This window comes from Hetaerina americana, unplaced genomic scaffold (assembly GCF_022747635.1).
Source record: "Hetaerina americana unplaced genomic scaffold, ioHetAmer1.1.p SCAF_1, whole genome shotgun sequence".
NCBI classification, from domain to species: Eukaryota; Metazoa; Arthropoda; class Insecta; order Odonata; family Calopterygidae; genus Hetaerina; species Hetaerina americana.
The window spans coordinates 74,461,079-74,488,356 of record NW_027286069.1 but is presented as its reverse complement, the minus strand read 5'-3'; the positions used below and the strand labels follow the sequence as shown (position 1 = coordinate 74,488,356).

Below are 27,278 nucleotides of genomic sequence, written 5' to 3'. Positions count from 1 at the left end.
TGAGTAGACTCCAGTTCAGCTTTTATATTGGTTGTGCTGAGGCTTTTCAAATAAAAGTATTGTATCACATAACGATGACCAATTTTCAATTTTCACAAATACACCGAAAACAAACACTATTGATGGCTGCCAAACAAAAACTAAACAACTTAGCATTTTCAAACTTGAAACATATGCTTTATAGATTGTGTACTTTTTAATACAGTGATATTTTTCAAACAACTACAGCCGTCTCTAGGTCATGCCGGGTACTTCTGGGACCACCCTCGTAAGAGTAAAAACCATAATTTAATGTGCTCCTGAATGTCTCAAACCTTGAGGAACATGACGAGACTTGAATAATAATAATAATAATACATTTATTTGTCCGGAGATTTGTTGCATATTCATACATACACAAATATAGGACACGTCAAATATAATTTTCACAATTTCACAATAGAAGAGATACAATATATAAATATATATATATATACCTACCAATACACTAGTATAATTACATATCAATTGTTTAAGCCGGAATTTATGCATTGCGACAATTCAAGGTATTCATTTACAGAATAGAACATATTATTTTTTAAAAGGTTAAACAGCTTTTTCTTGAAAACAGGTACTTTTGTTTCATATTTCATTTCATGGGGAAGTTTATTGAATAACCTTAAGCCCATTGCTTTGGACCCATGGGCAGTATTGTATGTCCTGACAAATGGTTGGTGCAGGTCATTGCAGGTCCTTGTGTAGTGACTATGGTAATTGTGGTTGGAATTGTAATGGGAAATATTACCCTTTGCATGTAAGATGACATTAAATATATATATGCAAGGTACTGGTAATAAACCAAGTCTTTTGAAGAGAGGTTTACATGGTGCATTGCAAGGAGCATTGCTCATAATGCGTATAATCCTCTTTTGGATTTTGAAGATTATGCCCGCATGGGGAGAGGAACCCCAGAAGAGGATACTGAAAGTAACACGAGAATAAAATTCACCATAGTAAATGGATAGAAGGACCTCTAAATTTACAGAATACCTAATATTTCTAATAAGGAAGCATAGGGAGCTTAACTTGCTGCGTAATTTGAAAATATGTTCCTCCCAAGACATGTTTTTCTGCAGGATTACTCCCAGGAATTGGGTACTGGAATTTTGGGGAATGCTCACACCTTCTACATCTACTGAGATTGCAGATGAAACTTTCTTTTTATTAGTAGAATAAATCAGGCTGGACTTATTTAAATTGGGTTTTAGAAAGTTATGAAGACACCATGCATTGAAAATCTGAGCTACTTCGGCAGGTCTTTCTGTCAAGCTGTCTACTGAGGAGGCTGATACAATGATATTTGTATCATCAGCATACAGTATTGGGTCTATCCCCTTAATGAGCTTAAGATTGTCTGGGAGATCATTGATATAGATTAAAAATAAAATAGGACCAAGTACCGAACCCTGGGGAACACCCAGTGTTCCTTCTCTACCAGGGGAAACAAATTTGGAGCCATTTCTTGAGAGCTCAACATACTGATGCCGTTCACTTAGATAAGATTCAATCCATTTGTAGGGCGTGCCTCTTATACCATAGCATTTCAGTTTATATAGGAGTAACTGATGATTGACGAAGTCAAAAGCTTTACTGAAATCGAAAAATAATCCTAAAGTTTCAGTTCTATTATCCAATCCTGAAAGTATTTGATTCACCATGTGATATGTGGCTGTTGTAGTGGACCTTGTTTTCCTAAATCCATGTTGAGATGTGGATAATAGCTTATATGTCTCAAGATATGATACAAGACGTTGATAAAAAACTATTTCAAATATTTTCCCCAGCTGGTTTAACAGGGATATTGGTCTATAAGAATTCATTGCCATTTTGCAACCTTTCCCTTTTGTCGTATCCCCGCGTCTTCGAGGGAATATTGGCGACACGAGAAAGTACCCCACGAGTCGAGTGGCTGCCTCGAGGGTAAAACGCGAGCTTTGAGTTTGGTGGGTGATGACGTGGAGAGGAGTTCCTCGATAGAAATGGGGGAAAATAAAAGGAACTAAATAAGAGTACAACGACGGTCCCGATTTAATATAGGAGAACAGAGTTTACAGTAATATATATATATTCCCTGGGTGCCGCTTGGCGCTTCCAAACAGAGGGGCCCCGGTCCAACCTTCCTCTCGCGTTCCGAGTCCCAGACTGACCTCTTCGGGATCACCCACTGGTTAGTCCACGGCTAGTCAACAGTTATCGCTGTCGGTCCATAGTCCACATCGAGTCACCAGGGGTGATTTGGATGCTCGGACCCACGCCATTACTTAATCACTTGGTCCATAGTCCACATCGAGTCACCAGGGGTGATTCGGATGGTCGGACCCACGCCATTACTTAATCACATAAGGGGGGGGGGTAGGCATCCTGGCCAGTGAATCACACGGCAGAACACGTGGATGCAACACGTCCCCCCATCACCAGAGAGAAACATGGGAGAACAATGTTTCTCTCGACACCAAATACGTATGGGCGCACTAGCCTCTGGAGGTTTTACCCATAGCAACACCTTGCTTAACATGTCACAAGTATAAAATGCAATAATAGATACAAAACAAGATTTCATGGAAGATTCACTATGAGTACACATAACATGAGAGCCTTATTATTACATTTTTTTTTTTTTTTAGTACAGAGACACATAATCACTTATCTTCTACCTCTTACATTGCCAGAAACATTTGGAGGCAGTGTTGGTTGGGTATTTCCCGTTGAATGATTGAGGGCGCATAATTCCATGGCATCGTTACTAGAATCTACCTCAGGCGTACTGGCGGTAGATGGTAATTGTTCATTTGAAACATGAAATTTGCTTATAATCTTAGGTTTGAAGATGAGGCATATATCTCTACAATCGCCCCCTTTCCCGTCCGTTTTACGTTTACAATCCCTTTTACAGCAGCATTTACATAAACAACAATATACGAGAAAACAAATAGCTAGGCAAATACACAGATATCCCATGACAGAAAGGTGAGAATGGGTACTTTTGTGAATATTCTCCTGTTTTGTCTTTTCAATTAGTTTTTGAATAGTGTGTACTTTCACACTTGCAACACGCAAATCCGCCTCGTGGCGGACCAAAGCTCTCAATGGTAATTGATCCTCCAGTTGCGCCCAGGTTGGCTCTCGTTCCTCCACACAACAATCAAAATTTAGGGTTAGAGGAGGAATGAAATCCTTATTTGTGTAATTAGATTTCACAAATAATTCTCCTTGCAAAACTGTTCCCAGACCATACCCCTTGCAAAAAGTGAGAAAGGTCAATTTTCCCGTCCCATGCATGACAATATCGTAGGGATCCTTTTCATTACATAGAAGAGTCACACTTTCGGGCTGGGGCGCAACATACAACCATTTGCTGGAACCGGTAGGTATCCATACCGTTTGGTTCAATTCAACGATTTTACGTCCGCAAAACGAAGGGATTGCATTAATTGGTTGCAACATGCCAGCTTCGCAATCCTTGTGGATCTGCAATAGTTGTAATGGATATAACTGTCTACAGATTCTCCAGTTGTTAGTTATCTCCTTACAATTTTTAAATTCTTCCAGGGATAGCTTCAAAAAATATCTTTTCATCTTATCTACTAACAAATACGGTTGATTTGGTTGAATAAAAATGAACTTATTTTTAGTTTTTTCCACAAGAGTAGGTAGAGGCAACACATGGTACACATTAAATCTAATTTCATTACAGAGGGGCAAATATAACACGTACCCCAACAAATCCTTTGATAAAAACACATCTAATTTTAACAATTTTACAATGGCATTGGTGTAAACCACACTCGGGGGAAAAGGAAGGGATAGTCCTTTGGGCAAATTTGGTTGTTCCTTCTTAAATATATTAATCACATCGTCAGGGCTAATTATCTGTGGCTGCCACACCCCCTTATGTGCACCAACGATTGCATCCAAGATGATCTCGTATTGATGAATCGCATCATCCACAGCATGGATTAATAAGGTCAAATGTTCATTAGCTGTTATCGTCAGTGAAAAGTAGGCATTCTGAACCTTCAATTCCCCGGTTGACTCATTTACATAATGTTTTAATGTCTCCAACCCCTCAGACAGAATACCTTCGTTGGCTTCCACATCCGCTAAAGTACTATTCACTGTGGAAATTGTGGATTTTAGCAGAGTTACATGTTGTTCAACTATAGTAAGGAATTGAGAGCGTTCCTTCTCGAGTTGATTTATCTTATCTATATAAAAAGTCCCATCGGCCTCATCTAAAGTCCCGGAAAGCACCTTACTCACTTCACCTATAAAATTGAATAATCCCCTCCTCCTTCTTGCCTTTCCCCCGGCAAGTTGAGTGATTATTCGTCGCATTCCTTCCAATTTAAGAAGTTTAGACTTCACTCCAGGAACTATGGTACTGCAGCCCGTGAGATGAATCCAGCTTGCATTCTTATGCAATTCACAGTATTCACCTGTCAACCTTGCATACTTCTTAACGGTGTTGGCGTTGTCAAATAATTGGGCTAAATTCACATATGTCACTATTTTCCACTCACTATTGAAGAGCTCAACCTCACCTATATTATTGTAGAAAATCCCTGGGGTCTTCTCGTAAGTTTCCTGCAGATAATCACTTGCCATGGCACAAGTCACCAGCAGTAAACAAAAGGAGACTACGGGACTCATCCTGAGGCTGCCTGTAGAGAGTCAGAGAAACAATTTTAGACGATTGGAGTGAACTTTTACTTCTCCTTTTCTCCTCCCCTTTTTAATGGTGACATTCACCCCATCCCTACCGATTACCTCATAAGGACCCGTCCATTGGGAAGACAGTTTTTTCGATCTCCCTCGACGTACACTTTCGTCATGCAGCAGCACCTTGTCACCCACTTCAAATAGCTGCAGGTTTGCTGACTTGTCATAATGTTCCTTGCTTCTTTCCTTGGCCCTTTGTAGCACTTTTTTAGCCTTAGAGTGAGTTTCATTCATTCTTTGTTTTAGTTCCCTTACGTAATCGTCGCAGGTGTAGATTATGTCTGAGGATTCCTTCTGCAACGATGTAGGAAGATTCGCCTTTCTACCGAACATCATCTCAAAAGGAGTGAAACCCGTCGACGAATGAGGTGTTGTGTTGAACACAAAAATGGCGTACGGGATCCAAACATCCCAATTATCCTGTTCGGAGGAAATGAAATGTCGGAGATATTCCGTCAGTGTCCTATGACTTCTTTCTAAAGCGCCGTTTGATTGTGGCCGATAGGCTGTCGTCTGTAGTTTCTTTATTCCTAGCAGGCGACAGGTGCTCTTAAATACTTCGCTGAGGAAGTTGCTCCCTTGGTCGGATAGTAGAAGCTTAGGGACTCCATGCTTCAATATTATCTTTTCCACCAGTGCTCTAGCCACCGTTGATGCCTCTTGGTCTGGTAAAGGAATGGCTTCCGTATACTTAGACAAGTCGTCCTGAAATGTCAGCAGATACTTATTTGCATTAGAGGTCGCAGTTAAAGGTCCCACGATGTCCACATTACATTTCTCGAATACAAACTCCGGGGTCGTGGTGATGACCAACGGCATTTTGGTCTTCCTTTGAGTCACTTTATTTTTCTGACATGACTCACAAGATCGAACATACTCCTCCACATCACGCTTCATTCCTGGCCATTCATGATACATTTTTATTATATCATAAGTCCGGTTCATGCCCTGATGTCCCCCCACGGGTGAATCATGGAATTCGTGCAATAATTCCCTCCTCTTTCCTTCTGGAATTTGGTCACTTTTACTTGCTTCATGCACAGTCTCCTGGCAGGAATCTAAAACACATATCCTGCTGAGTGCATCGGCGTTAGTGTTCATAGAACCCTTCTTATAGACTACTTTGAAATCGTATTCTTCTAATTTAATCCGCCAACGCATCAACCGCGAGCTTGGATCCTTGACATTCATTAGCCATGTCAGTGGTTTGTGGTCGGTAACCACAGTGAATTTTCGGCCATACAAATACGGTCGGAAATACTGTGTCCCCCACACAATTGCTAAGAGTTCTCTTTCGGTTGTTGAGTAATTTATCTCAGCTTTATTTAATGTGCGGCTTGCAAAAGCGATTGGTAAGTCCTTTCCTGATGCATCTTGGGATAAAACAGCCCCCAGAGCCCTGTTGCTAGCGTCCGTAGTAAGGGTGAAAGGACGCGTGAAATCAGGATATTGGAGGATTGGCTCCTTCACTAAACATTCTTTTAGGCTTCGAAAGGCTTCTTCCTGTGCGTCCTCCCATTTGAAACTAACCGCATTTTTTAGCAATTCATGCAAGGGTGCGGCGACTCGGGAAAATCTAGGAATGAACCTTCTGTAATAGCCACACAGTCCCAAAAAACCTTTTAACTCCTTGGTGCTGGTAGGTCGTGGGAATTCCTCTACCGCCTTAGTCTTCAGAGGATCCGGCTTTACACCTTCGTCTGAAATCACATGCCCTAAGTAATTCACTTCCCTTTGTAAAAATTCACATTTTTCCGGCTGTAGTTTCAGTTGGTACTCACGTAGTCTGTCAAATACCTCCCTCAGTTTTTCATTATGAGACTTAAAATTACTTCCAAAAACAACGATATCATCAAGGTAAACAAAACAACGCAGCCCTTGTAGCCCAGCCAAAACGGTGTTTATTAACCGCTGAAATGTAGCGGGAGCCCCCTTAAGGCCAAACGGCATTCTTAGAAATTCAAAATGGGTGTTACCCGTACTGAAAGCCGTCTTGCATCTATCTTTCTCCTCCATAGACACCTGGTGGTAACCACTGGCCAAATCTAGAGTACTAAAGTACCTTGCCTTACCAAGTTGATCAAGTATTTCCGTAATATTTGGTAACGGAAACGCATCACCCACCGTGACTTCATTCAGCTTTCGGTAATCAACCACGATTCTCCAATTTTGTTTCCCGGACGCGTCTTTTTTCTTGGGGACGACATGGGAGAGTTCCATGCACTTCTGCTTGGTACTATTATTTCGTCTCTTAGCATCTCTTGGATCTGTCTCTGCACCTCATCCTTGTGGGCTTCGGGAATTCGGTATGGACGAGTGTTGATGGCGTTGCCTTCTTCTCTGGTAGGAGTTGGAATTTTATGTGAAACGGCAGGAGTGCACGTAAGTTTATCCCCAGGTAAAAAAAATACATCGCGGTATGACATGCATAATTCTAGGAACTCTTCATCTTCTGATTTATTTAGAGGGCCAACGCGGAGCTGCTCTTTAAGTAGCTTTCCCCGTGTGACCTCTCGTCTCTCCACATGCGAAATTCCAGCCAGCGGCTCTTCTTCTATCTTTTCCAATAATTTCGGGGATATTTCACAGTCTACTTCCGCCTCGGTGGTGTTAATTATGCTGGCTATACAATCCCCGGATATTCCAACGGTCAAAGCCTCAGCCAGATAAACCCCTTCCCGCAATTTCTCTCTTGCCAATAGTCCTTCCCCTGTGGATGGGGTTGGGATCTTCACTAAACTTTCGCAGCGGGCAGGAATCGTCAGCTTCCTTCTCATTTCCTTTTCTGCTCCCGGTCGTTGATCCATTTCCATCATCAGTCCCCTCATGTATACCTTTTTTTGCTCCACATACACCACAGCGCCTAATTCCCCAAGCATATCTCTTCCCATGATTCCATCAAAACTAAGAGACAAACGGGAGTCATCTATTATGTGAAACTCGACGGTGGATTCCTTACCCTGGCACTTTAACGTTAAATTCACTCTTCCTTTGGTGTGCATGAGACCATCTGTTATTCCTTTTAGAGCTATTCTCTCCTCGGGGAAATATTTGGTGCCTTTCCTTAATATATTCCCCTTAATTAGACTTACATCGGCCCCCGTGTCCAACAGTAAGCACAACTCGCCCTTCTCACATTCATTGCATTCGAAGGTAACGGAATCTCCACTATCATTCTCATTGAACTTGGCCTTATTCACCTGCCTGACGGCTGCTGGTTTAAAACCCCTTTTCCCATCTGTGTCGTTATCTCCTCTCAGTAGTGGTTTCGATCGTTGGGGCCACTCTGCCTTAATGCGACAATCCCTGGCGAAATGTCCATATTTTCCACACCGGAAACATTTACTCCTTTCGGCCGCCCTGCAACATCCTTTTTCTTCTGGGTGATTTGGTGGTGTCACACGCGTTCTATTTCCACATGTTCAGGATTATTTGCTCCTTCCACAAAATGTATTCCCTTGGCTTGATCTGACTTAGGTCCCTTTAGAAAACACTGTGACGAGATGTGACCAGATTTCCCACAATTTTCACACCTCAAAGGATACTTTAGAGTTCCCCTTTCCTTCAGCGACAAGATGGCGCTTTCCTCTTCCAGTGCTATTTCCACAGCATGGGGCAACATAATCAAATCACCCTTGCTCCTCACAATAGTCTGGATGCGCTCGTTTGCCAACCCTTGGATGAAACATGCCTTAGCCAAGTGGTCAACTAAATTTACGGCCCCCCTAATTTCCTCAGGAGCTGACACCCTCTTAGCGGCCTCACGGAGATCGGATTGCATGGAATCCATTCGGCTCCCCCAGCTAGCAATGCTCTCTCTAGGTCCTTGGTTAGAATTGAACATGGTACACGCGTAGAAGTCCAAAGTACGCCTCGTTGCAAAATTTTCTTCCAATATAGCTCTAACCAACGGCCACGTGTGCGTTTTAACCCTAGCTGAAATTTTTGAACGCGCATCACCCGTAATCCTCGCCTTCACGAATTTCAACAACCTATCATGCTCAGCAGGGTTAACAATATCAAAAACTACGTCGACATTCTCTAGGAATTCACGTAGTTTACCCTTATTCCCGCTAAAAGGTTCACTGATTATCTTCATCGCTTCCGAAAGTCCACAGTAATCACGACTTTCACTCGGTTCCCCGTTTCTGGCCATTTTTGCAAGATTAACAATTCACAGTTCGCCCAGTATTTTGAGGAGAGGGTATAAGGAATAAGTGTGGTTTACTTACAAGGTTATCAATTCCCTCGCGTCCGCAGCACACTGTAGTTGAGAAATCGACCGCCCTTCCTTGGCTCGCCTCCTCCGATGCACGATCCGTCAGCGATTTTCCCTCACCAGCGGTGGGTCGGCGTTCCCTACTTCGGCCGTCCGTCTGCGTTTTCCTCGCTGGTGATCCGCACGGTACCCACTGTTTCCCAGAAACACGCTATTCCGATTTTCCGCCCCAAATTTTTCAAAGATGACCCAATCCGCCACTCTTAACCCAAGGAAAAAAAAAAACCAAACACAAACCCCACACCTGACACCAGATTTTTATGTCGTATCCCCGCGTCTTCGAGGGAATATTGGCGACACGAGAAAGTACCCCACGAGTCGAGTGGCTGCCTCGAGGGTAAAACGCGAGCTTTGAGTTTGGTGGGTGATGACGTGGAGAGGAGTTCCTCGATAGAAATGGGGGAAAATAAAAGGAACTAAATAAGAGTACAACGACGGTCCCGATTTAATATAGGAGAACAGAGTTTACAGTAATATATATATATTCCCTGGGTGCCGCTTGGCGCTTCCAAACAGAGGGGCCCCGGTCCAACCTTCCTCTCGCGTTCCGAGTCCCAGACTGACCTCTTCGGGATCACCCACTGGTTAGTCCACGGCTAGTCAACAGTTATCGCTGTCGGTCCATAGTCCACATCGAGTCACCAGGGGTGATTTGGATGCTCGGACCCACGCCATTACTTAATCACTTGGTCCATAGTCCACATCGAGTCACCAGGGGTGATTCGGATGGTCGGACCCACGCCATTACTTAATCACATAAGGGGGGGGGGTAGGCATCCTGGCCAGTGAATCACACGGCAGAACACGCGGATGCAACACTTTGTATATTGGCACAATTTTTGCTGATTTAAGAGGGCTCGGGAAAATTCCAGTTTTTAGGGATTCATTAATTAAGAACAGCAGCTGATCCTTAATAGCATTAAACGACCTTTTTATGACTATCCCTGGGATGTCATCTAATCCAGGACTAAATTTGTTAGGTAATTTATTGATTACGTTGGTCAGTTCCATGGCTGAACATGGGAATATATATAATGAATTGCATGAGTTAGGAATATGAGAATAATTTGCTGAGTTGACAAACTGTGGGATTTTGATGGGATAGATAGAAATCATTCAGGATGGAGGCCATTTTAGAGTAATCTGATATAGCATTACCAGCGGAGTCCTGCAGTTGAAGATCTTGTACATGATGTCGACCCTTTGATTCGTTAATAATTTTTGAATAATAAATCACAGGAAGAATGAGATTACTGTTACAACAAAAATGATTTTAATTGATGTGAGAAAATTAGTGATAGATGTCTATTGCCGATATTTATGAGACAACATCATGGTGCCAGAGATTCACGAATAGAAATGGTCTGTGCGTGCGTACCAGAACTACATTGGAACATAAACAGTCACTTTGAGATATTACGCACGAATAAGAAAGAAAGTTGATTCACTTCCACAAATACATCATACACTTGAGAAAAAGGATGTTAGGATAGACGGAGGATAGGGACATGGGTGAGTTATCTTTGACATTTGATGTGTCATCAAATAGAGCAGTGGATGTTAAAGGTGCTGAGACAGTAATGATGAAAACTTACGGTAAAAATATGATGCACTATACTATTGTTCTTTTGTGTTATGCTGATGGTTTAAAATTCCCCATAATTTTTAAATAAAAAATGCTGCCTAAATGTTCAATTCCACATGGAATTTGTATTCATGTTCATCACAAATGATGGATGGAGATGTATTCAGGTAGTCATCTCAAGAAATCATCTTTATTTGAGTGTGATCAGTTTAAGACCCAGAGAAAACAGAGTTAGCAAAAAGCCTTGCTACTGAACTGAAGATGCATCTTGCTTTGATTCCGGGTGGGTTTAATTCTCAATCGCTGTCTCCGGACATTTCAGTCAATAAGTCAATCAAGGAATCTATGCAAGAGTAGAAAAGGAGATGGAGGCACTAACTCATGACATCACACCAACGGGAAGAATGTAACGGCTGTCAATCCCTAGTGTTTATGAGTGGGTGAAAATATTGGCAGAAAGTTAAAAGTGAGACTATCCTAATGTCTTTTGAAAATTGTGGAATTAGCAATGTGCTCGGTAGAAAAGAAGATGGCATTGTGTTTGAAATGGGGAACTCCAGTGAAGGTAACTGATGAAATTATTTAGCAGCAGTGATGATGAACTTCTGGGATTCTATGATGAATAAACGTTTATGTAGTTGCTAATCTTTGAATGTACCAGTTCCAATTTCTTCCTTTAAAGTATTAAAATTAGCATTAAAACTACATTAAAATACTTTTCAGTCTTATCCAAGAATTGTTCTTATATTCTAATCTGAAAAATTGTGGTGCATCTTTTGGGCTGGGAAATACAGTAATTGGGACACTTCAATCAATGTGCATTTGCTGAGCAAATAGCACCTGCAGATTGCCAGGAGTCTGAGGAGAAGTTTCCTCGACCTGGAGATCAACACCAGAAAAGATAAAAACAAGAATGATTAAGGAGGGAATAGAAATGTATAAATAATTGGAACAATATTTATAGAGGCCTAGGATAAGAGGGTCTAAAACATGTGGCTGCCTATCCTATTCATGAGAAAGTTCCTCTACCTTCCATCTCCTCTTGTCTCCCACCCAAATAAAATTCAGATTAAGTACAAAGAGCAAAATTCAATCCTGGCAATCTCCTGGAGAGGAGAAGAAATATTGGTATTTTACCAGATGGCACAGACTTTTCTCAAAAACACACTTCTCCTTAATTAAATATATGAAGATATCGCAATTTGACATGTATTCATAAAATATGAATTAGAAAAAGGTTAATTTATTACTTAATATTTGAAAATAAATAGCTATAAAAAATCCAAAACTCACGTATGGTTGACTGCTAGATTACGCTGTAATGACACTTTGTACATGTAAAGGTGGATGTATTGAACTCAAATGCCAAGTATGACTTTTCATTACTGTGCTCAATTTAGCCTAATAATTTTGGGGTGAAAAAACAGGGAATCTATCCAATCCTATTGAAGAAAATTTACCCTCAATTCGGTCAAATTTTTCATTGTCCGGGCATTATTGACTCAACTTTTCCAATTTATATTTGAATAGGGTCAATGATATGAAGGGGATAATTTATGCTTTAAGTATATAAAGGTTTAAAGACAAGAAATTTGCTATTTCAACATTTATGTATTATTTTAATCAAAATTACTGCAGCGACTTATTCCAAAAACAGTAATATTACATATTTACACAAATTACCCAAGTTTGAAAGAGGCAATAAGAGTTGTCATATTTACCATGGGACATTAATGGAAAAGAATCAAACATAACTAAACAAAAAAACCTTTGGGGTTATTACTCACTTGTTATTCCCCTACCCTCATCCTCCCAATTGAACACATTTGGTGCTATTATTAAAGTCACAGGAAATTCCTAAATGTTTACGTGTATGCCGTCATTTATAAGTTTAAGGATAAAGAACCCGCCACATAAATTTAAATCTTTTTTAGTGTAAAATCACTTTGCAAACATTTACAAGAAAGCTTAGTCAAAATATTATGTTGTATGATCGTGCAGGTTGCAGTTACAGAGCACTTAAAACCTACATATCATTTTTGTTTTGTGTTGTCTTTCAAAGTATATTGGTTAATGGCACTGTGCTCTTGTTATTGTCATCTTGCAAAAAAATTGTCTGAGGTTCTATTCCTTCCTCAACAAATTTTGTTAATTTCAATTTTTATTTTAATAATTATCCTTCAAAATAATGTAGAGTATACATGGAGAGATTGTTTAAGACAATAATATAGAAAGCAGTTCATTCATGGTGCTTTCAAGTTAAATTTTAAGAAAAGCGAGTTTTTTCTTCCAGAAAACCTGGAAAAGTTAAGAGATAATGAAATCAGTAAATGGCAAACTGATAAACTGATCAAACCTGGAGTAATGCCTGTACTTGGCTATTATGTTATAAGTAACTCATTGAACCAGAATACAGAGTAGGCAAAACTACGAGCACAAAATGCTTCTGTGCATTATTTCTTAGCTGACTCCTCTTATATTAAATTACAGCAGTCACCTTCCTAATTCAATATTATTTACTTGCATTCTATGAGGTGCTTCCATTTGCAAATCATAAAACCAGGTGAAATGTTAATATGTATCTTCCTTACACGTGGGACAAACAAGACTATGTATTTTTGCACATTAGGCTTCTGTGAAATTTTTTCCAGTCTGCCTTCTCCTATTTCAAATTATTATGTAGTTTTACAATACATATAAGCGTCTACCTTAGGTACAAAGGGTGGCATTGTGTATATCTAATTGTCAATACTGAGAAATATTTAATTTGATATTTAATTCTTTCATATGATAATTACAAGGTTTTAGTATGCAAACTAGCTTAGTTTAAATATTAGTTTTGGAACAGATGTTCTTCACTTAAAATTTGGGTCCTGATCGTGCAGGTTGCAGTTATAGAACACTTTAAACGAGAATGAGAAAACCAACTGGCCCATTAGCAATTGTCAGTTATTTGTACAAATACTTAAGAAATGCAGGCAAATGTGCGAATAGCTCAGGCTATAAGCAGCAATACTTGTGGAGTTAATGAGCTGATATTGTGTAAAATCATGTTATTGCTGTTTGGATAGCTGTGCTTATTTCATTTAAACTTTGTTTGAGGGCGTACAACTTGAACTTCCATCTGAATAGCAAACTCAGAAAACGTGCTCCCTTGGTAATTATCAATGGAAGGTTTTCTTTGACACAGAATTTCCAGGGAATACTAGATCTGTTCCAGTTGTTTCCTTATCATGTCAATTATTTATATTGCTCAAAATTTTAAAAAATTTCAGCCTGCAGAAGAGCCTGCTGCCTCTGTTCCTTCACGGCCTGTTGGGAGAGGAGGGCGAGGAATGCTCATCCTGCAGACTTTGGATGCCAACCAACCTCAGGCATACCTACCAAGTGTTGAGGTTGTAAATTATTTTTGGTTTTAATACTTTGAGGTAGTTAGCATTGAATGAAAATATTAATTACAGAATATTTCAGGCTCTGGCACGTCGAGCAAGGTTACATCAGTCTGATGCAAGCTCAATGGAATCTCAAATGGCAAAATTAGCAGTAAGTTTCTGGTGAGTTTATATCTTAATTGCCTTCCCTTCTATGTAATATGTCAAGTTTTGGAAGCATTTTCTTCTGAAGCATACAAACAACCACAAACTCATTGGTATGAATTGCACCCTGAGAGGCTATGCATTGGATTCTTGGTATGACAGCTCACAACCCCTGATTACTGTATTGAAATTCTGTTGGCAGTGGCAAAGTTTACATCATTTAGTGCTAATTTCTGTGACTTTCCAGTTAGGATAGTAATTACCTTGGCCATTTTACATATGGGTTCAAGGACATCAACCAAGAGACTTAATAATGAGTTATAGGAGATCTAAATGACTGAATGAATTTCCTAGTCAGTAATTTCTTATTATCTTAATATATATTAAAACATTTCTGCAGGAGATGATGATGACTACTCTTGTGTGATAGGTACCACAGATATGGTATTTAAGGTGATACAGCATATCGTGGAATAGGTTAAGAATGTAATTTGTCAATAATAAGGCCAAAACATTTTTTCTTCACTCTTTCAACTTCAACTTTTAATTTTTCAATCAGTCAGAAGAAGATCAAGAAGTTATCTTAATCCTGGATATATCAAGCACTGGATGACTTAAACAAAACAATTGAGTCTGCCTGTCCTTGGTTTTGTTTGAAATTACTGTGGATTTGTACTTCTCATCTTTGGAGAAAATCATGACATTTTGTTTAAATATGTTCATTTTATACCTAAATGGGTTTTACATTTTCTAAAATCTAATATGAGATCTAATGTGTCCTATGGATCAATGGTGCCCAAGGTATGAGGGGGGAAAATGCTCCCTGGAATTACGTGATTGAAAATTCTCAAGTTGTCTGGATTTCATTTACTTGGGACTACCCCAGACCCTATATACTCAGCGAGAGTTTACTGTACTTTTAAAAGACTTTTAGACCTAGTGACTGAAAAAAAGCTTCAAAAAAGACTGGAATCCAAAAAAAGAAAAAAAGGGAAAAAAGAAATACAATTAGCTCCTAAAAAAATCTTAGACACTCAGGACAGTTGTGCTAAAAGTAAATGTGCATTTGTATTGGAGTTAGCACTTTCATCAGTACTTTTCATTAGTTTGCCTCCCACTTACACAGCAAGTATCCCAACTTTTTTGATTGACTGCGTTTTACATCTTTTCTAACTTCTCTATAAGTTCTGTTCTCCCTTTGAATCCCCAGTTAGCCCCATCTTTTTTAATTTTTTATTGCTTCAAATTAATGGGCTCTCCCTAGCTGGCACCAATTTATCCAGACTCATTCATCAATATACCTACTTTTTTGTATTGTTATGTGTCTGAGTAATATACTTTCTGCATTACTTAAAAAAATGATGATAACCCAATAGCTTTGTATTTTGAAAAATAATAAGGCTAGGAGGCTTCATGTCTCCAGTTACTGGTACAATTTCTAGGTGCAGTCATTTCTACTCATCCAGAAAAATATCTTCTGCAAATTTTATTGGAATAAATTTGGCTCTAAGAACGATGCAATGACAAATGTATAGGAAAGCCTTAAATGGTAGAGAGATGAGGGATGGAGCTGAATTTGTCCTCTTTCCTTTTTCCTGGCCAAATGATTTCATATCCCTGGATCATTATTCTAAGCTGCTTATTTTTAATTAGTATATCATATTTTATATAATCTCGGCAAACATTCTATGAAATGTTTGTCTCTCCTCAATTAGCGGTCACATATATTGTGGCAATATTTTTGTCAGTGTACAAATATATCAGTCAACTTGTTTAAGGGACCAATAAGGCACACCCTTGGTTTTGATCAAAATGAATGCTATCAAAATGTGAGACTTCAAGTGTCTTCTCTAAAGAGAGAAACTAAAAGTGAGAAAAGGGACGTAGTCAGAGGACTCAGCAATGTTTTCCAACTCCTTAACATTGGCTAATGTAGTGAGGCATGAGGTGAGCCTCCAAGGATGGCTCACTGGACTCCAATGTAGCTAGAAACATTCCACTGCACCAAGTTGAACAATTATTTAAAATGTCTTGTAACAGATCCCTCAAGGATATTAGAGGATAGTTTAAAAATCCTGTGCCATTACTAGCAATTGTATTTTTCACTTTTAAAGGATTACTAACATTGGAGTGATGCACATTGCCTACCAACTCATTTGAGTGTTGATAACTAAAATTTGAAGCTCTGTAAATTTGTTTTGGTGTATGCAATGATTTCCAAGGTATTGACAAATGGCAATAAAGGATTGAAAAAGATTAAGAATTATGCATGACTTGTGGATTTTTTTCTTTTGTAGCATTTTTCCTTCAACCTGTTGATTTGATCTTTTAATTCCAGTGAGAAGAAAGACTTCCCTGGTCCAAGTTCACAATCGAAGACTGTGCCAAGTGCCTCAAAATCAAGTGATGATAGCGGTACAAGGGTGGTACAATCTCGCCATGGTACCTGTGGAAGAGCGTGAGTTGTCTATGTCAAATTATATTAGAGAAATCCCTGTTGATCATGTATTATTTCTCTACGAAGCTTTAAAAATATGCGCATTGCTTATTGTATTGCCCTATTGGGGAGATTAGCAGAGTAACCTAGATTTTAAGTATTCAAATCATGCAATGGGCATGGTTTCTGTTGGAAAGGGAATTTCATATGTATCAAAACATATTTTATTTGGCTTAAAAAGGCATCAGGATTTTACGTCATAAAGACTCATGTTTAATATAAGAATATTTTAAATTTAATAATTATTTATCATAGTGTTCGTGTGATAGATTGAAATGAGGAGAGAGCATTTTTCAATATGGAGAGTATTAATATCAGCTTACCTTATTTTTTACAGAGTGAAAGGTACATGTAATTATATTAACCTGGATATAAATCCTGGTATGGGAGTGTATGAATATGAAGTGAGATTTGAACCAAGGATTGATTACATGAAATACAGAAGAATCCTCCTTAATCAACATGCAGATAAAATTGGAAGAGCCAAGACATTTGATGGTGTAGTTCTTTACTTGCCCCGTAAATTACCTGATGTGAGTTTTGAATACTATTATTTCGGTTATATTTTTACTTCAAATTCATAATAATTCATGGTTCTCTTGTATCAGCAAAAACTGAAGAATAGGGCTGGTCAAAAAATTATGTACATACATTTACAATGTAGAAAATGTGCCCTGGTAACTGCAAATTTTCCGGTGTTATTGTAATATCATAATTTTCATTTCTTTTAATGTTTGGCCATAGAGCTAAAAATGTTTGTTTTTGTTGGTAAACTTCAATTAGCGTGGTTCAATTTGTGGCAAACTTTATAAATAGCTCAATAATACACACCTGCCTGTGCAAAGTTAAAAATGCACTCTTTAGCTACAAGATTTGGACATCAGTTGGTATTAATTAAAAATTGGCAATTTTCCACATGATAAACTTTATTAATGCCACCGGTTTCAATGCAACTACATCATTGTCAGGTAACAGTCATCACTCGAAGTCCAGTATATATGCTGAAAAGCAAGTAAGGGGAAGGTGGGGGAAAAGTGGAAGGCAGCATGGATGACCATGTATGTGAGTGGCAGAAGGGAAGGGTTGGGGATGACAGAGTAAACAGGGTCAAAGTTTGGAGAGACCATTGTTGTTGGGACCGCCAAACGTCCTCTGGACTTAGAAGGACTTTGCACCGGTTTACTTTGTCTTCCCCACCTCTTTCCCTTCCCCCACTCACATACTTAGTCACCCATGCTGCCTTCCACTTTTCCCCCCTCTTTTCCCCTGCCTTCCCCTTACTTGCTTTTCAGCATATATACTGGACTCCGCGTGATGACTGTTACCTGACGATGATGTAGTTACATTGAAACCAGTCACATTAATAAAGTTTATTTTCTGGAAAATTGCCAATTTTTAATTAATTATGATATTCCACCATATCACGCCTGAAAAGTCTCTTTTTATCAGTTGATATTGTTGATCAGTCATTGGTAAATTTGAAAGAATTTTAAGAAATAGTTTAGGAGGAATCAATTTGCTTACCAAATTAGTCAGCCCTAGTGTATCTTCTACTTTTTTGGGCTGTTTACACTTTTTATATAGAATCCATCCATCAGGGAACAACTAAGGAATTAGGCTACCCTCAAAAAACCAGGTAATGATGACAAAATTGGATGCTGAAAGACTCTCCATTCTCGGGATGTCACTGCGTAGGTTGTTTTTCTGACAACAGTTTCGCCCGTGTTTCAACGAGCGTCTTCAGGTCGAAGTGGCCTGGCCTTCGACCTGAAGACGCTCGTTGAAATACGGGTGAAACTGTTGTCAGAAAAACAACCTATACAGTGACATCCCAAGAATGGAGAGTCTTTCATCTGAACGCCATAAAAATCTACAATCCCATAAAATTGGATGCTTTATCTTTGTATCCTACTCATTATTGAATGCTGGAGAGGATGAGTGTGGCTTGTTTTGTAGCAATCCTCCCTATCCTAGCAACATGTTCAACTGTGATTGAGATGGCTGCAACATTGGATTCCGGAACCTCAAACAGCCAATTTATTTGTCAACAGACTGTACTTCACTCGCTTGATTTTCCTCTTGAAAGTATTGTGACCGTTTCTTGTGTCAGATGGAATATTAATTCTTTAATGGTCTCATCCTTAAATAGGTGTTGAGGGCAAGGACATTACAAGCCATCATAAACAGTAATGATGAAATTTTTCCAATTACAGGATATCCTGTATCATGGAATAATATTTTGTTCTTTGTATTACAATATTTTATTTTCATTTTGCTACAAATAAACATTTTATTTTCATTTTAAATGTTCTTAAATATGATTTATAGAGTGGCTGAATGCTTTAGCCAGGTAAGCTACCTAGCCACCCTCTTACACTGAAATGTAATAGATGATGTGAAGGATGCCTTGGTAGCTTAAATGGTTTAAGCACTTGGCTGGACATAGAAGGATCTGGGTTGAAAACCCAGTCAAGGTCAATGGTTTTCACACTTGGAAATTGTTGAATTGTATTGTACATTAGCAAATGACTCCATTAAAGTTACTGTTGTGATATGTCCCGTAATTCTTTGAATTTGATTTATGAAATTTCACTCTCTAAAAATTAAACTGTGACATTTCTACCAATCATCATGGCATAAAATTAGAGCCTCCTCGGAGTAAGGTGGTAAGCTTGGAGAGGAAAAAAATAAGATATAGAAACAAATTAAGTAACCATGTTTTATGTCAAAGATTCACCCATATACCTCACTTCTTTTGTATTTTAATAAATAAATAGAAGACATATTTTTACAATTAAAATGAAAATTAAAGGGTTCACGGTGGCACAAGAAGTACTGCATGCTTGTCCATATCTTTGATGGTTAATGGTTCAAACTAAAACTGGTACAAAATACTGAAGTGTTTTAGTTTTTTATTATTTCCTCTCCTTTTCAGTCATGGTCGATTCCTCTCCTCTTGCTTAAATGCCCTTCAGCATGGCTTCATGTTTCATACTTGGTCTTCTTCATTATCTAATTTGGTTTATTCTTATGTCAAACATCTTCATTATAGTAAGATTTATTCCTCTTCATTTGTCTGCACAATTTCAACCTCAACTCATCAATTTTATTGTGAAATTTCTTCTTTTGGGCCCACACCCTCATTTCGTAACCAATCTCTTCGAGTCTTGGGATTTACACATCTCACAGATAAAATCTTATCTTACAGCCGGTCTCCTTCTCATGACCATCTTTTTTATCATCCAAGTCCTTGTGACTTCCATAAAGATGAGAATAAAGTACTTTGTATATTATCTGGTATATCAGTCTCTTGCACTTCATTGAAAAATATTTATTCCATTCGAGACTCTTTGAATTGTGTTGTACTAAAAATGTTGGTGACCACTGGGACGCACTTAGTAGGTTAAGCCGAAGTCATAGATGCAAAACAAATGAAACAAAATGATTTTCATTTCAACCTCATTAAGTCATGATTTGTTGCCATTATATTATTTTTGGAAATTTTTGATGACAATAAAATAAGATTTTAATTTGAAATCAGTTTAATGTCTTTATATAATTATGCTTTAAAACTCCATATTAATGAAATTATCACAATCACTTGATAGGAGATAAAAAGGTTTAAGTTAATAGTTTCCCACTCTCTCTATTTGCAATCTAAGTAAATATCTTTACATGTACATTGTAATTTTTCCTGGCTGCTCTGAGCTTTAAAAATACTTAAGTGTATTTTTTAACATTTCTGGTTTCTGTATCAAAGTTAAAATGTACTTTATTGTTAGCAAATTCATAAAATGTAATTTTAAAGTTTTCATTTAATGAGGTCATTCATGAGGCATATACTTGGTTGTGTGTTTTCTTTCTGGGGAAAATAATAAAATGGAATGATATTCCTCGTACCTAAGTAGACATTTCTTAAAATGTACAATCGTTCAATTTTCTGCTTTGTTTTTTACTTATCAATAACTGAAACCTGGCCGTATAAATGCAAGAACTTAAAAAAAATCCTTGAATCCATAGCATCTTCTGCACCACTATTTACATTTTCTTGCTTCCTTTTCACTTTCTCCCCTTTACATTCATATTTTATGCTTCTCTTGCTTCACTCACTTAAATCACTTTTTGAGGGAAATTGTTGACTCAATGCCAGTTTTGCTTACTAGATAATACTGATCCCTTACTGTTTACCTTCTCCTTCATGCTACTAAGAGCCTGCCATTGCACTTTTACAGTGCTGTGGAATTGGGTGTCAGTAATATATTTTCTATATTGAACGTGCTTGATAAAGAATATGTAAAACCAAAATTTTGTTTTGTGAAACATTGAACAGAATAAAATTGTTGAAACTTACTTACACATGCCTTATGACAGAATCCCAGATATCAGTTTGCTCATATTTTGGTTCATATAAGAAAATAATCCTCTTTAGAAATTGTACTATTTTCTCAGTGGTATTTCTAAATAAAATTGGCACCTTATATTAATATGTATGTAAAATGGATTTGAATTTCTGGAAAAAGTTTTTTCTGAAATTTTAATAACAGTTCTTATGCTTCTATCTCATGATTTTTTTTTGCAGGAATTAACTTACATGTCTGAGCATCCAGTTGATCAAAGTATGGTTCAAGTTAAAATTTTATTTAAACGATACTCTACAATGAAAGAAACTGTACATTTATATAATGTTCTTTTCAAGAGAATAATGAGTGCTTTGGAAATGACTCAAATTGGAAGACACTACTATTTGTCTAATAAGTGTACTCCAATTCCAATGCACAAGTAAGTAAAGTTTATTAATCCTAATTATTCAAGTGTCAGAAAATTTTCTGGTGAAATTTTGAAAAATTATGAAATTCTTAATAATTTTAATCCAATGGAGCACTGGGATCAGTTGAGTGGAAGTGACAGTTTTATGTACATTTGAAATGTAATTAATAATTTTGTGAATGGAATTAAACTTACTTAAAGTGGGTGTGTGTGAATGTTTTGCCTGCAAAATCCTTCAGGGCTTTCTAAGGTTTTTGTTGGCCCTTCAATTGACTATTATGCAATTATATTTGGAAATTAAAAAAAATAAGTTAATTTGACATGATATTAAAAAATTTCATGAAAATTTTGGAAAACATTTTTTAGATGGAATCCATTGTGTCATGCATGTTGAATTCGAAAAAGAAACAAAAGGTGTGTGTTAGTTATCTGACCATAATTGAAAATATATTTATTTGTCAAATTCAACTGGTGCATGACTCATCAAAATGCAGGAAATAATGAAATAATATTTAGTTATTAATTATGTTGAGAAATTTAATTTACTTGACTCCATTTACCTCAGTTGTGGCATATCGACCCCTTGAGAGTCAATCTGCCATTGAGATGTAAACTAGAGATTAACTCTCTTGACCCCTATAGAGACTCCTATTTTTTTAATAGCTATGATGATGATAGAAATATTTCATGAAAGAGACATTTTGTTGTTTTCTAAATTTCAGATTGGAGGTTTGGCCAGGTTATGTTACTGCAGTGGATGAATATGAAGGTGGTTTAAAGCTGTGCCTTGATAATTCACATCGGGTCTTGAGATCCATAACAGTATTAGATATGATGTAAGTAAAGTCATCAAGTTGCCTGTTATTGTTATTTTGAAAGCATGAAATTTAATTAATGAATAATGATGTTAAGATGGCAGGCTTGTAAGAAGGGGTAGTTCCATGATGATACTTCTAGGAAAAATGACTAAATGGGCCAAAAAAGCTATGGTATCACTATTAAAATAACATACACATGGCCACTGTCATTTAAGTATTGGTATGATGTAGAAAATTTTGAATTGGATATACAGCAAAACCACATTTATCTGAGATTCTAGGGTCACAAATATTAAGCCCTTAAATATCTGGTTTCGTAATAAATGAAAACTTTCTGGCAGTTCTGTATTCATCCAGTAAAATGTCATTTTATTTAATCTGTACATTAAAATATTGATGAATTGGCTGACAAATTTTTAATTAAATTTTAATGATTACGTTTAAGAGGGAAGTACTTGCTGCTGTGAGTATACATATACCATATTTCTCGGCCCTTAAGACACATTTCTTAATCCAAAATGTGCTCTGAAACCAGCTTGGGCAGTGTCTTATGGGCTGGGAGTATGCGGGTGTAACTCCAACTTATAAGCTCAAGGCGATTTGTCTGAAAAATACTTACTATTAAGTATTTTTTCCTGCATCAGACATAGAAAATGGTTGCATTATTAACTTCTGATAATATTACTATTTTGAGTCAGTAGTGTGCAACAGAGTACTAATATTTCGTTTAAGGTACTTTTTTAAAAAACTCCCAAATAAATCGGTAATATATTCAATGTAGCTCATTTAATTTCATCTCACTTATGGTGCTGCTGTCACACTTAATGCGAGTTGGGCTCACAGGGATGCCACCCCTGTGCTAATGCATACATATCTCTCTTGATAAACGTAAGAGTCTACAGACATTCAACCTCAAGTAGTATGAGAGTGTCGTAAAGTCATTGAAAATGGTTGCTTTTAGTACAAATTTTGGTAATATCTAAATAATAACAGGTACTTAGTGTCGCATAAAGCATCAATAATTATCTGGGATCTTAAGAGAGTAGATGGTCATACTGTATTGTATTTAAACTTGAATTCTTAAATTACATATCAGAGCACCGAATCAAAGCAGTGTTTTTGCCCAGTGACGTCATATTTCTGGGATTCTATGACGAATTTATATTGACATGTGTGGGGCTACTCATTTTTTTAATGTAAAAATTCCATTTTCTTCATATTAAACGTTAACATCAAAATACTTTGATCCTTTTGTTTCTGATCCAAGAATTTTTTGTAAATGCTAACCTGAAAATATCGTGGGGCATGTAATAGGCTGGGAAATAAGGTAATAAAAAAATATAAAGATAAATGACTGTCCAATCGCATGAATAATCAAGCTATAGACTCCATCCCATTCACCTATGCCCTCAAAATCGGAAAATCTATTGCTTTCTGTTTGAATATTGAAACTTTTCCGTTTTTTTTCCTGAATGCTTGTGAAGCATGCCAAATAGAATTTTTTTGGCCTAGTGAATTTCTCTCTCATTATCACTCGAAGGAATGATCCTTTCATTAAGTGAGCATTTGGTGAGTACTTTCATATTTCGTTTTAGTTTTGGTTGATGGTACTTGTGGATTAGTACTACATGCATCTCACATCTCTTCAAATCAATGCGGTAAACCCTTCTAATTTGACTATATGGGGTCTTATATGATACCCACGTAGAAATCAGGATACCTCTGAAAAATCTGCCACCTCTAGAATTCAAACCTAAGTCCTTGGAATGGGAAGCTAGAATGCTAGCCACCACATCAGCCTTAATCCTGCTACCAATTAAAGAAACATCATTTAGCGTAAAATTTAAACAAATAGCAAATGGGAAAAAGTAATTTATTCATCATTGCCATAATAAGCCAGTCAGTTATATTCGGTTGCTACAACTTTGATGTAACATGCATTTCACTGGTATACCATCAATTGAATAGAATATAGAAGTTTCATTGAAGTTATATAGATTTTTTTAGAATAATTTAATTGTGATACGACTTCAGCCTTTGGAATGCACTAAAACACCACTCCATGAATACTGCTAGCAGAGGGTGTTCAAAATTATGCTAAGTATTCACTGTGCTCTCTGAAATGTACACAAAACATTCTTCATGACATGGACATCCTCAGCATGACCAAGATTGAACCTGTGAGAGGGGTTACATGTACCATACACTGTCTGTCCAGCTGAAATGGCTGCATAGGCCTCATTGGCTGTGCACTTTTTAATACCTGATGTCTGCAACAGCCACCTTGATTGACTTAGGCAGTTGAGTGTACATACATGACCTTCTATAGTCATAATAAAGAAAAGACAGTATTAATTTTCCACTTGATAATTTTAATAGCATGACCAATTTTGATGTATTACATAATCTTCAGGTCTTATCAAGTGGAAAATTGTTACTATCTTTTCTTTATTATGTTCTAATTCTACCGCATCATGTCTGAAACTACTCAATTTTCTATGGTCCCGTTATGGTTATTTAGGTTGGTGCATATACAGTATGAGTAACCATCATGAACTTACCTGGGGGATAATAAGTAAATTTTGGATTTCCAGAAAGTGTTCATAGACCAAAGTTGGAATTGGTTATTATATTCTTATGGAACTCTAATAAATTTGCATAATTGGTTATTCTAATAAACCTCTAAATGTGCTTTAATTTAGCATTTCTTTAATAATTGCTAGACTTATTGTAGCTATGAAGAGCCTTATTTCCTTTCAAATGCTGACCCAGAATCTTGCCTTCAGTGAATGTAGTGTTATTCTTTTTTTGCCAAGATTTTTCCAAAATATTAAAAATGATGCAAAACAGTATAAATGTAGGAAGACCTTCAATGTAATAAGTGCAGTTCTTTAATTTACAGGAACCAAGTTTTACGGCACAACCCTAGGAATTTCCGACAGGTGATGACAAATGATGTCCTTGGTCATACAATATTGACTCGGTACAATAATAGGACCTATAGAGTAGATGAAATCAAATGGGATATGACTCCACAGTCCAAATTCTCAGGGAAGGATAATAAAGAGGTAGGAATTGAAAAGTGTAATGATTGTTTGATTAGTTGAATTCTTGTAAAACAATGGCGATTAAAGACACTCTAAAAATAATAAGATTGAAATTATGAATAGCTCTTTAAAACCCTCTTAATGGCTATCTCTGCTCTGTGCAGATAGTTTTATTATCAATTAAAAGGTTCTTAGTAAGATGCCATTATTTGATGATTTAGTGAAATCCCATTGAATCAATGGAATAAATTGTCATTCCATAATCATGGTGTTCCAATCCATATTATTTGGGTTGTATGCAAAATGTCCTGCTGACAACTGGAGGATGTAGTCAACATACATCAGGCTGAGAAATGAAAGTGTAATATAAAATATTTTCCTTGTACAATTTTTTAGACGACTTTCTTGGAGTACTACAGTTATCAATATGGAATAAAAATCAAAGATGAGAAGCAACCATTGCTAGCTTCCAGGGTCAAGAAAATAATGGCGGAAAAGGTAAGTGAATTATGATACATCTGTCTCTTCTCTATACAGATTTTTTTATTATTATGAAAATGAGAGATTTCAGAAGGCAAAGTTTGTTCTATTAGAACCGTTAAGTTAAGGTTGCATATATATGCATCATTTGTGTACTTGCTCTTTGATGGGTCTTCCGTCTTATCCTTCTTAGTTCAGCCTTCTTGATTTTGACTGATGTGTCACATAAATTTCACTCAATGAACATTCTAACTGCTTGAAGAAAGTATGGGAATTGCAACACCATTATCTTTGGTTGATTAACTTGCTGATGTTAACACACACAGAATTTCAGACTGTGAAAATTATATGCCCTGACAAGGATTCAAAACAGGATGCCTCAGTTTCCAGAAACCAATTTGTGCTTAAGTGCTATTTGGTACCACTTAAGGCATCCTGTGCTGTCTTACCAAATCTAATTTCAAGGTCAGATTTCATTTAGAAAAAATAATCTGCCATAGTTACCATGTTTAATTACTTTGGATTTGACAAATTACAAGAAACTGTGGGAGATGCTGTGACAGTAACTTTTAACGGAGTCATATGCTGATGTGCATTAAGATGCAAATATTTCAAAGTGTAAAAATCATTCACTTTGACTGGGATTTGAGAGCATAAATTGAGGGATCCAGGTTTGAATCCTGTTTAAGGTAATTTATTTTTATATTTTGAAATTGTTGCATTGTAACTTTGGATCTGTTAAGAATGTACAGTGGAACATTGGACAAAGAGCGTAATTCATTCTAGAATCTTTCTCGTGAAGTGAAACAGTTGTTAAGGAAAGAATTTTCCCATATAAATTAATGGAAAATATGATAATGCATTCCATGCTGAAAAAAATTATGTACAAGGTTTATTCCAAGAAAAAAGTATATTCATGTTTGGGATTGTGATTCATCTTCATTTTTCCTTCTTTAGTGGAATGAACCTACCTGGAATACAAATTTGATTAGTAGAAAATGAAAAAGAATCTAAATAATTAGTTAAATATTTATGATACATTTGTAAGTCATTTTTACTCGAAAGGTGTCTGGAGACATTTGTTTCTGCAGGCATTTCAAAATTTTGTGAAAATGCAACACAGCATTATCATTAATTAAACTTTCAGCATGCGTAGTCACTATCTTAGAGTAATGCTTTTCAATGTACGATTCAATAGTTTCCCATTCCCTCCACATGACATTTAGGCTGCTTTTCTGGACTTAGCACCTCATGAATTTTCTGAATGGTAAACAAGCTAGGGTTTAGTTGAAACTATGCTTGCAATATTTTATATAGTATATGCTATATATTTTAACTTTGCGCCAAAAATCACAAAAATGTCTGAACACTACTTTGGGAAAAGAGTGACACTAAGATGACTAGCGGAATAAGTGCTTAACACAAACTGAAGCAGCAGGAGTGCAATAATTCCAGGAATCCTCCTCTCTTCATAACTTATGTGAAAAGTCGCTCATTAAGCGAGGCCTTTT

General features: G+C 37.1%; 1 protein-coding gene across 1 annotated transcript in view; it reads left to right on the top strand.

The window, feature by feature from the left end:
• Positions 1-27,278, top strand: part of AGO3 (Argonaute 3) — a 47,038-nt gene that overhangs the window by 3,654 nt on the left and 16,106 nt on the right. Inside the window, exons 3-10 of the mRNA XM_071583249.1 lie at positions 13,898-14,017; positions 14,094-14,176; positions 16,497-16,616; positions 16,993-17,188; positions 21,235-21,434; positions 22,145-22,258; positions 25,143-25,308; positions 25,684-25,785. Coding sequence (XP_071439350.1) covers positions 13,898-14,017; positions 14,094-14,176; positions 16,497-16,616; positions 16,993-17,188; positions 21,235-21,434; positions 22,145-22,258; positions 25,143-25,308; positions 25,684-25,785 — 1,101 coding nt within the window. The remainder of the gene's footprint in view (positions 1-13,897; positions 14,018-14,093; positions 14,177-16,496; positions 16,617-16,992; positions 17,189-21,234; positions 21,435-22,144; positions 22,259-25,142; positions 25,309-25,683; positions 25,786-27,278) is intronic.